Source organism: Schistocerca cancellata, chromosome 5 (genome assembly GCF_023864275.1).
Source record: "Schistocerca cancellata isolate TAMUIC-IGC-003103 chromosome 5, iqSchCanc2.1, whole genome shotgun sequence".
Lineage (NCBI taxonomy): Eukaryota > Metazoa > Arthropoda > Insecta > Orthoptera > Acrididae > Schistocerca > Schistocerca cancellata.
The window spans coordinates 65,343,922-65,359,328 of NC_064630.1; the positions used below are offsets into that span (position 1 = coordinate 65,343,922).

Here is a 15,407-nt window from a genome sequence, read left to right on the forward strand (position 1 = left end):
CCTCTGACTATCACCTGTTTAGATCAATGGCGCATGGCCTGGCTGACCAACACTTCCGATCTCATGAAGGTCACAAATTGGATTGATTCGTGGACCGCTTCAAAAGATGAACAATTTTTTCGACTCAGGACTCGTACACTGCCCAAATGATGGGAGGAAGTAGTGGCCAGCAATGGAAAATACTTTGAATGATATATGTGTAACCAGTTTGTTCATTAAAGCCTCAAATGTTGGGAAAAAAATGGTGGAAGCAAAGTTGTACACCTTGTAGACAAGAGAAACCTTTGATATGCCTTTCAATGATGCTCAAAATCATGTTCAGAAAATGAGGTGCTGATTGAGAATTTAAAGTTCAGTGTTTTAACTTAGAATCAAAGAATTTTAAAGAATTCTGGAGGAGATTCATCTGGTGGATTATGCAGACTGTGCAGTCTGATGTGTGGCCTTGATATGTGCCCGAAGATGTAAAAATGTTCCAATAATTTTTCAGTCTCAAAAAGTTGTCAACAGAGAATCCTTCAAACTTCATTTTTGCTTCATTGTTCAATTGCTATATATGATTTCTAACATCATTCAAAGGCACGTCAGATGTTTTCGTGATCTATTTTATTTCTTACTTTTTCACAAATCATTGCACTAAGCATGCGACTGATTTTTTTCCCAATATTTGTTTTTTATTTTCTGTATAAGTGAATTAGTTTTTATTTATTATTTGTCTGTTACTTTGCTATTGCCTTCACACAGGTTTATCTGATAACAGATTAAAATCTCAAGATTTTAAACATGGCTGAAACAGCAACTGTTGAAATTCTTCAAGGTAAATGATAGCAGCCAAACAGTTGCAGGATAAAGCTTTATTTATTGATCACAGTTTCGGTATATCTAAATATGCCTTCATCAGAAGTAAAATACACCTGAATAAGAAGACACCTTCATTAGCAAAACCTTTGCATCGGAACTGAGAAAGAAAAAACACTATAGCTTAAGTAACTGTAAAATTACCATAGTATTATAAGCACAAAAAGTCACTTACTAAAATCACATCCTGTACTGGAGATACATAAAATAATTGTGCCAAAGGCATCGTCAGTAGTTAAAACATCATCTCCATTTATACAACGTAATTATGGACAGAGGGTTGATGCGAACACAGCATAGCATCATTATCTCGCCTGTGATCTGGCGTGAAGAGGACGTGAAAGCCCTAGGGCAGACAGTTTCACCAAGAGAGGGCACTTGTGGTATGCGCGAGATGCTCATGCACATTAAAACCCATGGATACATACACATACACATCAAAATTATTAAAAGTTGTGCTAATTCAAGCCTTATGTCTTAATAAATAAAACATATCAGAACCATTTAAGAAGCATCTACGTAAAATCGAAAATATGAAACCAATTTTTCTTATATCCTAGTGTCAAGCAGATGAAGCTTGCACTACGGAACACATCTAACGAGAGAGGGCACTAGTATTATGCGTGAGAATCTTGCGTAACTTGAAAGGTAAAATACATATTGGCGAAAACAACCAAATTGTTAAAGTAAACCAAAACCATCTGTCGTTGTGAATAAAAACATAACAAAGTCATTTAACCACACATACACAGCGAAAGCCACTAACAGCGAACATCAAAATACGTAAAATCCCAATAAGACAGGAAAAGCGCATCTCACCAGCATCAACAGGCAAGAAAACTAACTTCTAGTCAGCCAGACTATATTACATTAGAGCAAGGAGGGGTTTGAAACTATCTAAAAAAATTTTGTTTCTAAGCTGCACCTGTTAATATAACCATCTTTTTGAGACAGATGCTTGAAAATCTCTAATTCTTCGAGTAGGTCCAGTTTGTAATCCTTACTCGCTTCGTGAAGCAATTCTACGTCATCGAGTTTACGTGGCGTATGCTGTAATAGCCATAGATGTTCAGCAAATGCAGAATTATATACATTTTCCCCATTTTTACCTAGCATGTGTTCATTATACCTTGCTTTAATAGGTCTACCTGTCTGTCCAACGTAATAGTTTGGGCAGTCGTTACGAGTAATTTTGTAAACTCCGGATTTAGTGCACTGTTTCCTCGGTTCATTGGGCAGTCAGTTGCTTACCTGTTGTATGTCTCTTCGTTTGCACTCATCTCCACAGTCGTCGTTTGCCCCCATCATCTATAGCCCATGGTGCACCACAGTTGCCTCGGCGCCAGTTTCAGATAGCGCCATTTTGCCATGGACAGTATACTCTAAACACGGCAGCACACAAACAGGTTACAAACTTTTCAGAAATGCTTCCATCTTTGGCCCAAAAACCAACGATCATTCCTTTTTAGACGTCAGATAAATTGCTCCATTTCCACATTACAACAATGACTTCACTGTTTTCCACATCCTCTTGACACCCTCCACTGCTAGTTATGCCCCTTATTGTCTACGAGTGCGTAGTGCCTTGAAAATTTTGGGGTAAATTCTAGAGACACTCTTATTCCCACTGTCTCGAACATGCATTACTTTAGAGATGAGTGTGGTAAAGTAGAACTGTGTCTACTGCACCACAATTATGTGTGTGCAGGACATACGTGTATCGGATGGATGATCAGCGCAAGCAGGTAATTGCCGAGCCCGCCTAAGAAGTTACACGTCCAGCTCAAGGAGTAAACTCGCTGTACTCCATGCGACATCAAACATTATTGGGTGAACATTTGAATGTTGTTGAAAGAAGAGAGGAGATATTTACTTATTCATTCATTCTCTTACTTTCGTAAGGACCAGACAGTTGTCTTGTTAAACTTTGAGAGATTTGTAGACTGTATTTATGGAAAAATGAATGTGATAGTTTCTGACGGACCGAAAGGTGTCGAGCTTAGGGAAAATGTTTTAATTGTATAAAAAATGTTATGTGTGATGAAAATACAGTGTGATTGAGTTCAGAGTATTCTCGAGTATACAGAGTTATTTTAAAAGTATAAAAAATTCCTCCAAAGTAGCATCTTATCTTCGGAGAACAAGTTGTGCAGGACATCGCAGCCGGCTATCATGAAGAGAAGATCGGCAAAGCAACTCCAAGTAAGTTCGATAGCCAAGGGGAAGTGTGAGTCTTGCACACCAGAATCACACTGCCACCCCTAATCACCAGAAACCGCCAGGAGTGGTTATTCCATGTTTATATGTTTCCTTAGTGGTCACATTAGTTTATAAAAGCATATAAATAGTATTTGTATTTTTGTATTTGCTGTATGCCTTGTAATCAGTCTTGCCTTATTTTTTAAGACTAGTGAGAACTACGTACTAAAAGGAGCTTGCTTAAAAGTTTTCTGTGTTCATTGGGTATTGTTTATTTTGTGTAGTTTAATGTGGTTAAAGAGTGATGAAAATTATTATTCTTGCAGTTGCATTTCTCTGATGCCATATTTTCAGATTTCATTACCTACATAAATTGTCGTGTTATAATGGCTTCCAGTTTACACAAAGTTAGTAGCAGCATTCATTGAGGTTCTTCTGCTTCAAGGCCTTAATTGACTTACTTTTTGCCTTTGTGTCACTAGCTCCTGCTCTCTTTTTATGTTCCAGGTCTACAAAGAATTGGAAAGAGGAAAGAATCTAGATTATTGGAATGATATTACTGTGATTGTAGAAGATGAGCTTCACAAACTGAGGAAACTGGAAAAGCAAAGTGCATATGAAGCAGGTAATGCTATTTCCTTAACACTGATATGAACTCAGAACTGTTTGAGCTCGGTGTGTGTGTGTGTTATTGTTTCTGTACATGTAAATATGATGTGGGCCTTCTCAGCATGCAATTACAAAGCATTGCATATACACCAATATACAGGGGGTTTCAAAAAGTATATCCGTATTACAGAGTATTATTTCGTCCAAACTATTCATTGCTGCACCTCAGCTTGGCTATTGGAGAAACGAATACATAGTGTAGTTTATATTAATAGCTGCTAGATGTCAGTTGTCTTCAGTTTTGCTTGGTTACCATCATATGTTTAAAATGGCTACTCCACAGCTGAAATCATTTTGTGTTCTCGAGTTTGCGAAGTTCAGTTCCGTGATTATAGTGCAAAGACGTTTCAGGGTGAGGTATCAAATTGATCCTCCGAATGGGTGGAACATTCACAGGTGATATCAACAGTTTCTAGATACAGGATGTGTATGTAAAGGAAAGAGTCCTGGCCATCCTTGTGTTCCTGAAGAAAATGTTGTACAGATTCAAACTGCTTTCCAATGTAGTCCTTCAAAAGCAACTCCTCATGCCAGTTGGGAGTTACAACTGCATACAACAACAATTTGACATGTTTTGAGACATCTGTTGGTTATGAAGCCATACAAGTTACAGCTGTTACAAGCTCTGTCTCCTGATGACAAAAGCGAACGTTGTATTTTGTAACAAGATTCTTGATGCTATTGACAATGATAACACTTTTGCACAATGCATCAGGTTCAGTGATGAAGCGACTTGCCATGTAAGTGGTCAGTTAAACAAACACAATGTTCGAATTTGTGACCTTCAGAACCCACATGCAGCTATCGAACATGTGCGATTGCCCAAAGTCAATGTGCTTTGTGCGATGTCCCGATCATCTGTTTATGGCCCATTCTTCTTTGATGGAAACACGGTTGAACGGTCAGCAGTATCTTGCTATGTTACAAAACTGGTTGATTCCGAGGCTGCATAAAGACAACTTCATTTTTCAACAAGACGGGGCACCCCCTCACTGGAGTCATCAAGTGGGTGAATATCTGAATGAAACCTTACCGAACCCTTGGATTGGTCGTCAAGGAGCTGGCGACTTAGCATGTATCAGCTGGGCTCCACAGTCACTGGATTTGACACCCTCTGACTTCTTTCTGTGGGATTTCGTGAAAGACATTTATGTACCACTACTCCCACAGAACTTGGAAGAGTTGAAAAACCAGATCCGTACTGCCATAACATCAGTGACGAAGGACATGCTTGCCCGAGTTTGGGAGGAATTTGAGTATCAATGTGATATTGTTCGTGTCGCTGATGGATGACATATTGAGCATCTTTAATCTGAACTTGAGAGGTTTTTAAATATGTCTTAAAGTTTAAGAAATATGTGCATTTCAGGTACATATATTCTTTTTGAAACACCCTAGTGGAAGTGTTGGTGGCTCCAAGGTACTGTTATTTACAGTTATGATATTCACTTCACTTGCTTCTCACAAAATGTTATTCTCTCATTAAAATTAATGGAATACAGACTTTAAGAAAATGAAGAGAGATTGATATTATTGTTCATAAATATTTAGGTGACTAATTTTTTTAGAGGAGTTCTCTTTGGATAGTATTTCAATCTTTTCTCATGGTTTATTGTTTAATTTCACTGCCTAAAAGAATCAATTATTGTGAATATCTTGTTAATTTTTTTTTCTGCTGACTGTAAATTCTGCCTGAATCATGCTTCTTTTATTATAAGCCAAACTGTTTTTGTACTAATTGCAAATATTTTTATTTTCTTAGTTTACAAAACCTCTAATATTTTATGTAAGATCTTGCAGTTTGATTTCTGTTAAACATTTGTCTAGCAGTTCTAAGATGGTTTCCAGTATTTGTGTACTTGATCTGCAAACAGTTATTCTGTGTCTAAGAAATGATTGTGCCAGAGAAGGCTTGAGCTGCTAGACATTGAGGAGTGTTTCTTTCTCAGCACTCTTATTTAATTGTCCTGAACTAGCTGAAAGCCAACAAGGTAATGAAAAACATTTTCTAAATGAGATATACAATAACGCAGCATTAAAACTGAAGCAGAATATAATAGACTTCCAAGTTCATGAAATACTACTGTCTGTGTTGAGTAAATGCGTTAAACAAAGGTTTTTGCTTTTACGTGGCTAAGAATTGAATATTAATGACAAATTAAAAGCTATCCTTGCAAGCTACAAATGTAAAATGTATATTTAGATTTCAGCATAAATAGTTAGAGATGGTGGACTATAGATAAAGATCTGCGTGGATAAGAAAAATGCTACCCGCATCCACAAGAAATCAGGGCTCGCACAGAAAAATTTAAGTGCTTGTTTTTCCCGCGTGCTGTTTGCGAATGGAATGGTAGAGAGACAGCTTGAAGGTGGTTCACTGAACCCTCTGCCAGGCACTTTGTTGTGAATAGCAGAGTTATCACGTAGATGTAGATGAAGATTGTTATCCACAACATCTGCAAGTTCCTTAAATGCATACGCAGCCAAAGATATTAAATCTTGTAAAGCCATTTAATCCGGCATTGCTCTGACAAAAGTTGTCAGTTGCATGTTTTTAAATGTTAGTGACGCAGCTGGTTTACCATATGTACGTAAGTTACCACAATGCCAAAGTATGTCAACTTGAGACTCTTGTCACTGTAAAAAGAACTGCATCATATACTTGTAAATATACTTCACACAGACATTCATAGAATCACTGTTTTTGTATTGTACATTATTTATGACTTATGGGATTAACAAACAGGAGTGAAATGAAAATTTGTGTGAATCTCTTGCCTTAGAAGGACCTGCTTATTCTGTTGTGGTAGCTTTTTGAAATTGTGTAATTGAGCTCTTTTTCTACGAAAGAAGCAGGAGTTAATCAGATGTAAGCAGCCACTGATAGGATGGAAAAAGAATGCACATTTAGAAATGTGTAAAACCAGCAAGAGGAACACGTCACCATTTTTAGCGCTTGCAGATTTTAACAGCACATCTATTTTTCTTCAGGGCACTGCACAGTCGAACTCATATAGAGGTACCCATTCTGGACAGATAATTGTAATAGAGCTTAAAATCATAAGTATAATTAGAACATCAGTACTATGTCAGCCTATGGTATTTGGCTTACTAAACTATGCAAACTCTTCTATAGTCTAGAACATGCTGTCCACAGAGCAGTAGCACAGCACTCACTGCAGCAGCTAGGAGCCTGTATGGTGGGGATGCTACGATCATGATGCCGATCATGTAAGGTATGGCCGAAAGATCACAAGTCTGTGCTGTAAAGACTAATTTGATTGTTAACTGCAAGTGACAATGCTCTATGGTGTGCCTTTCCATCTGAATTTTCACAGAGAGCAAAAGAGCTCCACGAACTGGAACAGCCTGTTCTAGAATAATACAAGGTGTCTGCACTGGAATTCTCTATTTTCAATTTGCTCACACCACAATAGTAAATGAAATAAATTTATTTCCTTCTCAAAGATACGGTGTATGTCAGGTTAAGTTAAAGGGGAGGGGGGCATGCATGTGATCCCTTGCGGTAACGTGAAGAATAACTGTCTACTTTATATTCTGTTTCCATCCAGGTCCACTGCAATATATCTCGAGGAATGGTAGCAATGACTTCTACATTCCAAGTATAAAGGTCTTGAAGGTCTTGCACTGCAGTTGCAAACACCCTGTTCTTCATGTAGTCACAGAGGGAAAAAAACCAATACTGTGATGTCAGGAGAATTGGAGACAAGTTCATCAGTCCATCTTGTCTAGTCCATCATCCTGGAAATTTTCAATTCAGATTTGTCCAAACATCCAGCAACCAGTGAGATAGAGTGCCACTTTGTTGAAAGCAGAGCTTTGGGTGCAGGTCTTCAACCTGTGGAAAACCAAACATCTCTAGCATGTCTGGGTGCCTCGATCCTGTGACAGGCTCCTCAGCAAAATAAAAAGGTCCAGTTATATTATTGCACCTAGACCACACCAAAAATTCACTTTCAGGCTGTCTCACACCTTTTCACTGGTACTGTTGGGGTTCTGTGACTCTCAAATGCAAACATTATTCGTATTGACAGTCCCAGAGACATGGAATGTGACCTCATCAGAAAACATTACAATTAACTAGTATGCAGGATTCTATTCTATTCTATTCGGTTAAGTATTTTACGTGCAAATCCCTATTGCCATTGCTTGTGATTGGGCCTTATGACGTGCAGAATGTTCACCTTGTATGAATACAGATGCAACCACTTTCTGAGGACCTTATGAACTGTTGAATGTGAAAACTGAAGTTTCCCATCAAAGCTGAAAGCTGATGAATTGATTTGTGTAGACTTCTCTAGAACACTTAGTGGAGTTTCTCAATTTATTCTACAGAGACAAGCTGACCGCCTGCACGCCGCTCCAGAATACTGTCATTGTCCAGAAACTACCTGTGCCATGCTTTTATTCTCTTGGCATCTGGTGCTACTGTATTGGAAACAGCATGAAACTGCCTTTGCACCCTAACAATGGTTTTAAACCCTATGTACCAGAAAACAGGTTGTGCCTTCTCCTGAACTGACACCATTTTCTCTTGGACAGGTAGTCAAAACAATGAAAACACGCTGAACATTGATAAAAATTAGGCAGCAGCTTTAGGTTTTCTGCACCAAACAGACAAGTCAGACCTGAAACAGAGAAAGATATACCGTTTTTGAACCACCTCAGAAATTAAGGCAGTTTGATGTAAACACCCATTAATACTATCATGCATGCTGAAAGTTTAGGTAGGCACTTGACTGAGAATGGTTATTTAATTTCATATTATTTCACAAGTCAGATTTTGAAGTTAAGTAATTTTGCGAACACTAAAAATATCTTTAGGGCAGTCTTTTTAATATAAAAATCACAAAGAAAACGCTTAAATCTTAGATTAAGTATTTCCTTCTTCTGCCTAATGCTGTGTCGAACTCTGTAGAAAAGGTGATAAATGAAAAAAATTAAAAATAATTCTGATAACTCAGAGAAAGACAATAGAATAAGAGAAGCTCTGCAGGTACCTATTTAGTTTGGAAGATTACTGTTCAGGAAGATAATATCATCAAGCGTCATTGGCTTTGAAGATGTGCATCAGTCCTGCATTCTCCATCTCTCAGATGCCACACTGCATGCTGGAATGCAGTGCATGAAGTATACAGTTTGGGAAGATGTGAATGCATGCTATTAGGTCTGTGTCACCAGGCTATCAGGTTGCTGCCTTTTGCAACTTGGAGTTTACCATTGATGTATTTTGAAATTTCACCTGCAGCAATGCCAACATCTCTTGCAGATTAAACTTCCGATGAATCTTCAGATTCATTGAAATATCCATTGGGTTTTTGTTTCTTTGCAGGAACCTCAGACATGATCTCATTATTTTTGAACTGTGGACATTTTGTTGCAACATGATTCCTCTCTTCCTTTATAACTTCATGTTTCTCAGCTGTGCCAGGAGTTTTAAACTTTCGTATTTAATGTGTAGAAACGTTGTGAGCTTATGTGTTGTTGTTGTATCCTACTTATTGATATTGATTAAAAGTGATCTTGCTTTAGTCTTTAAATATATTAGAAAAGGGATTTTGTCCTCATTTTTTATAGAAGCAATTTCAACCTCCACAAAACACATAAATACTGTGTTGGTATTATGGAGGCTCTGAGATCACAGGCTGAATTTTTAAATGGAATTAGAAAGCTTATTACATTTACCAACATTTTTTTTGTCAACATAGTCAATTAAATTGTCTCAATTTTTCTCAGTCAAAATTGCTAGAACTTCCAACCATTGTGAATTAATTGACTCAAACTTATCTAGTTTGCTGTTCTGGTGTGTGTCCATATCTCCTTTCAACAACTTCTGCAGGCAGTTCAGAATGTCAGTTCTTCTAAAAGAAAGTTGTGACAGCTTGACAAGAATTGTTTAATTGCTGCTGTACGTAGTTCTTGTAATCACTGATATCACTCTAGTCGTGTGCTCAAGCATAATATTGAGGTTGTGTGCTGAGCTGAAGAGTCGAATTGAATTGAATTGAATATATTTGATCCTGTAAGATTACATTGTGTACAGTAAATGTACGTGTAATATAGGACATGTCAAAGTATTAATATTCTTTATCACTTATTTTTCTACACCTTTAGCTTACATTTTTACATCACTGATAAAGAGTAACAATATATACAAATTTAATGGCATAAGTATTCTGCAACACTGTAAAACTCTTTTTCAATGAGATAGTCTTTAAGTTTCTTTCGAAAGTCATTGTGAAGTACACTATCTTGCAGGTTTTTGGGCAGACTTCTTAGTAGTCTGATACCAGAGTACTGGGGTCCTTTTTCTAGTATTGCCAGTCGGTGGGGTATGCTCTGTACTTCATTCTTCCTTCTTGTATTGTGGGTGTGTACACTAGCATTTGTAATCCAGTCCTCACTACCTTTTGTGATGTACATTATTGTTTTGTATATATACAATGATGAAAAAGTTAAGATACCTAAATTCTTGAAACAGTTTCTGCACGTTTCAGAGGTCTTTCTTCTTAAAATGGTCCTAATTGTTTTTTTTTTTTGTAATGTGAACACTCGTTTTGTCTCTTGTTTGTTTGAGTTTCCCCACACAGTCACTCCATACTGTTAGTATGGTTCGAAAAGTCCATGATACACTGTACACAGAAGGTTCTTGTCTGAATACTGTGATAGCTGCATCATTAAGAATATGACAGAGCTCAGTTTCTTAGACATTATTAATATGTTTTTTTTCCATTTCAGTTCATTATCCACAAGAATACCTAAGAATCTAGCAGATTCTACTTCTTCCAGCATTGTTCCATCAACCTCTAAATCCATGTCTACAGCCTTTTCCTTGTTCTTAAACACTGCATACATAGTCTTTTTTAGATTTATAACCAGTTCATTTTCCAACAGCCATTGAGCTGTGACATTTGCAGGTATGTATGCTCTTCTCTCAAGCTGTTCCATATTTTGGTCACTATTTAGTATTGTCATGTCATCAGCATACAATATTTTCTTTTCTTCCTCCTCAACGCCTAAATCATTGACAAATACATTAAATAACAATGGCCCCATTACCAAACCCTGCGGCACTCCATATTTGATGAATTTGGTTTCCGATTGGTATGAGTTTCCTAATGATACATACTGCTTGCGGTTGCACAAGTATGATTTTATACATTCACCTGGTTGCCCCCGAATGCCATAGTTGCTTAATTTTTGCATCAGCATTTCATGTTCAATGGTGTCAAATGCCTTTGAAAGATCCAGAAACATTGCAGAGACAACCTTTTTCTCATCTAAGGACTGTAAAATGTATTCTGTTAGACTGACAATTGCTGATTCTGTAGATATCCCTTTCTGAAACCATGTTTTGAGGGCATGAGAATGTTATGTTTGTCCAAATAGTTAACTAATCTGGTATACATAAGCATTTCTAGGATTATTGAGAAACCTGATATCAGTGAAACTGGTCTGTAGTTGTTGGGATCATCCTTACACCCTTTCTTGTACACTGGCACTACCTACGTTGTCTTCAGTTTTTCTGGAAAAATTGCATCTCTGAAAGAACAGTTTGCTATGTTCAGCAGTGGTGTTATTATCTCCTCACATACCAGCTTTATTACATGATTTGATATTTCATCATCACCAGCTGATTTCTTGGACTTCAGTTTCTGTATAGTTTTCCGCAATTCATCTTCCGTGATTGGTCTTAAGAACATAGTACTGCATGATCTTTTTGGTACCTTAATACCCTTCTGTTTTTGACTATTTCTTTCCAATTTTAAGTTTTGTACTACTCTGATATAGTTATTATTCAGTATGTTTGCTATTTCCATACCATCTGTGACCACTGTGTTGTCTGTTTTAATTGACCTAATACCTTCTTCTTTGTTTGACCCATCTTTTTCCTTTCTTTCAGCATTGATTGCATTCCAAGCTGCCTTTGCCTTGTTTTTTGAGTTCGCTATAGTGGTGTCAATTGCTCTTGCTTTGGCTTCTCTTATTGTTTTTCTATACTTCTTTTTTAACATTTTATAGTTTTCAGCTTCGCCCATCCATCTCACATCCTGAAGCTTCCTTCGCTGTTCTAGTATTTCACTGGTAATCCACTGTGTTTGATCTTGCTGCCTTTCTTGTCTCTTTACTTTGGGAAATGCTACATTAAAATGGTACTTAATTGTTGAAATAAATGCATCATATTTTTCATTTACACTCTGGGCCTGTATGGTTTCATTCCAGGTTTCCTTACTTAACATTGTTCTAAAGATGTTGATATTTTGTTCACTGATGATCCTAATTTCTTTGGTTGTTTGTTTTGGTTCTGATACTCTGTCATTACTTCTGCAAAAGCTGATTAGTTGTCCATGATGATCAGATATTTCTGTCTGAACTACATGTGACTCATAGTTACACATATTAGTAATTATGTTGTCAATAACTGTCTCACTTTGTGAAGTCACTCTTGTTGGTGCAGTTATTGTCACTTTCATGTTATGCTGTATTAACAATTCTTCAAAATCCTGTCTTATTTTTGTGGCTTTTCCCATGTCAATGCTGAAGTCTCCACATATAATAAGATTTCTCTTCATATTCATTCTCAGGAAGCAAGCAATTTTTTTTTTAGAAAGATGCTAATATTGCCACATGGTGACCTGTACACACAAAACACTCTAAAATCCTCTGCCACTATACCAGTAACTTCAAAGTCTTTTTCTCTAGCTATGGGTAATGTAGCAGCTTCAACGTTTACATTCTTTGATAGAGTACCTGTTTTAATATATATACAAACGCCACCACCCTTATACTTAAATTTGCAGAAGTAACTAGCTAGTTTGTAGTCCTTTATTGCAACATTATGTATTTTACTTTCAGTTAGTCGATGTTCACTTATGCATAATATGTCTGGTCTTACTTCACTCAGGAGTACTTCTGCTTGTAATTTTTTGTTACCAAAGTATTGAATATTTTGACGAAGTACTTTTATGTAATTTTTCTTTTGTTGGTTTACATGTTGTGAGTTGTATTCTGGGGCAAATTCTTTAGTATCGTCTTTTTTTGTATGGTGCTTATATTTTTCTTTCCCAGCTGGAGTGTATGATTTTTCACCCCCTTCAGGCCATATTAGTTTCCCTTGCATCTAATGATTTTGCAGACATCTGCAAACATTCTGCTGAACGTTACAGACCCCAGTCTATTTAAATGCAAGCCATCCTTCGCTAGTGAGTTTTCAAATTGGAATTTGTTTGGGTCTATAAAAATTGCCCCAAGATGATCACATTGTTCTTTAAGAGCACAGTTTATTTTGGCGATATATTTTTCACTCACCGACCTTCTGTTTATGATTTCGCTAAGTATCAGATAAGATCCTGCATACATATTTCTTGCAGAACGAATCATGTTTCTTGTTTCGCTTGCCATTTCTTCCTCACTGCTGCTCCTTAACAAATTCGTTCCAACATGTATAAACACCCCATTATAGTTATGTCTGGTTTCAGAATCTGGTTCTGTAGTATTTTGTCTTGCATTTACCATATTTTTGAAATGTTTACCGAGTTGATGCGTTCTAATTCCAGGTCGTACGTCGATCTTGCAATTGGGGACAGCGATATTCTTCAGCAGCGAATCGCCAATTATTAAAAAGTCATTTTCCTTTTGTTACGTATCTGTCACCTTGTTTTTCCTTTTGCTGTATGTCACCACCTTCCATTTATATTTATCTTCCGGTTTTTGGCTTACCGAGTTTGCCGAGACATCAACAGGAACACTTGAAATGTTGTTTTTAAAGTACGATTAGTCACTCGTATTTTCGTGATCTTCTTGCTTTTCCGTTTGATGGCTTTTACACACATAGGACTTCTTTTCTTGTATTAATGTATCGTTTTCTTTCTTGATGGTCGAAAGTTCGGTTTTTAATGCCTCAATGTCACTTCGTAGTAACTTTATAATTTCGTTTTTTGTATCAACTGCACTTACAAGATCGGCTGTTTCAACACGTAAACAACCGTGACATGTCCACGGAAAATCATCGCTTATGAACTTTAGATTTACTTTCGCGCACTTTTCGTGTAACCAGAAGTTGCATTTGATACACAGAATACCCTTCATCACACGCTTTTTACATTCTGTACTCGAAGAACTGTTCATGTTTTGCCTTTTTAGCGAGAGAGAAGTGTCACTACACTTTCCTATAGGCGCCATCTTGAACATCCTGTTATATTGGCAAAGAGCCGCTATAATGTTTGGTCACCTGTCCCTAAAAAACATGGTTTAGCACAGTACTGAGTAAATTGAACAACCCTAATATCTTTATCAGTTCATGTTTAATATTTTCTCCAGTTTTTTCAATCTCACTCTCGAATTCTTTGGTGCACAACACTTGTTCCTTTAGTTTTCTTTCTTAACTGTTAATGCAATGCAGTCACTCCCATGCAGTTCTTTTCCAGTATGAATCACATCATAGTTCAAGTGTTAGTGACCCTCCTACGTCACTGAAAACATTCCTCACCTCTCTAGAAACAGCTTCAAGCAGACAGTCAGCAGTTTTCTTTAAATTTCTCGGAATGGTGGTTGGATGAGGTACCAATTCCTTGGCACTCACTGCATCAAACTTGACCCCACATCATAGGGAACTGTGTCATCTCAAGAAATCCATTTCCACTCACAACTTTTAAAACTACCTTAATTGGTTGGGGGGTGGGGGGGGATTCTCTGCTAAACAAATGTTGTTGTTGTTGTTATGGTCTTCAGTCCTGAGACTGGTTTGATGCAGCTTTCCATGCTACTCTATCCTGTGCAAGCTTCTTCATCTCCCAGTACCTACTGCAACCTACATCCTTCTGAATCTGCTTAGTGTATTCATCTCTTGGTCTCCCCCTACGATTTTTACCCTCCACGCTGCCCTCCAATACTAAATTGGTGATCCCTTGATGCCTCAGAACATGTCCTACCAACCGATCCCTTCTTCTGGTCAAGTTGTGCCACAAACTTCTCTTCTCCCCAATCCTATTCAATACTTCCTCATTAGTTATGTGATCTACCCATCTAATCTTCAGCATTCTTCTGTAGCACCACATTTCGAAAGCTTCTATTCTCTTCTTGTCCAAACTATTTACCGTCCATGTTTCACTTCCATACATGGCTACACTCCATACAAATACTTTCAGAAATGACTTAAATCTATACTCGATGTTAACAAATTTCTCTTCTTCAAAAACGCTTTCCTTGCCATTGCCAGTCTACATTTTATATCCTCTCTACTTCGACCATCATCAGTTATTTTACTCCCCAAATAGCAAAACTCCTTTACTACTTTAAGTGTCTCATTTCCTAATCTAATACCCTCAACATCACCTGACTTAATTCGACTACATTCCATTATCCTCGTTTTGCTTTTGTTGATGTTCATCTTATATCCTCCCTTCCAGACACCATCCATTCCGTTCAACTGCTCTTCCAAGTCCTTTGCTGTCTCTGACAGAATTACAATGTCATCGGCGAACCTCAAAGTTTTTATTTCTTCTCCATGGATTTTAATACCTAATCTGAATTTTTCTTTTGTTTCCTTTACTGCTTGCTCAATATACAGATTAAATAACTTCGGGGAGAGGCTACAACCCTGTCTTACTCCCTTCTTAACCACTGCTTCCCTTTCATGTCCCTCGACTCTTATAACTGCC

General features: G+C 37.3%; 1 protein-coding gene across 1 annotated transcript in view; it reads left to right on the top strand.

The window, feature by feature from the left end:
• LOC126187669 (cactin) overlaps positions 1-15,407 on the top strand; it is a 180,483-nt gene that overhangs the window by 96,495 nt on the left and 68,581 nt on the right. The window contains exon 6 of the mRNA XM_049928901.1: positions 3,565-3,682. Within this exon, the coding sequence (XP_049784858.1) occupies positions 3,565-3,682 (118 nt within the window). The remainder of the gene's footprint in view (positions 1-3,564; positions 3,683-15,407) is intronic.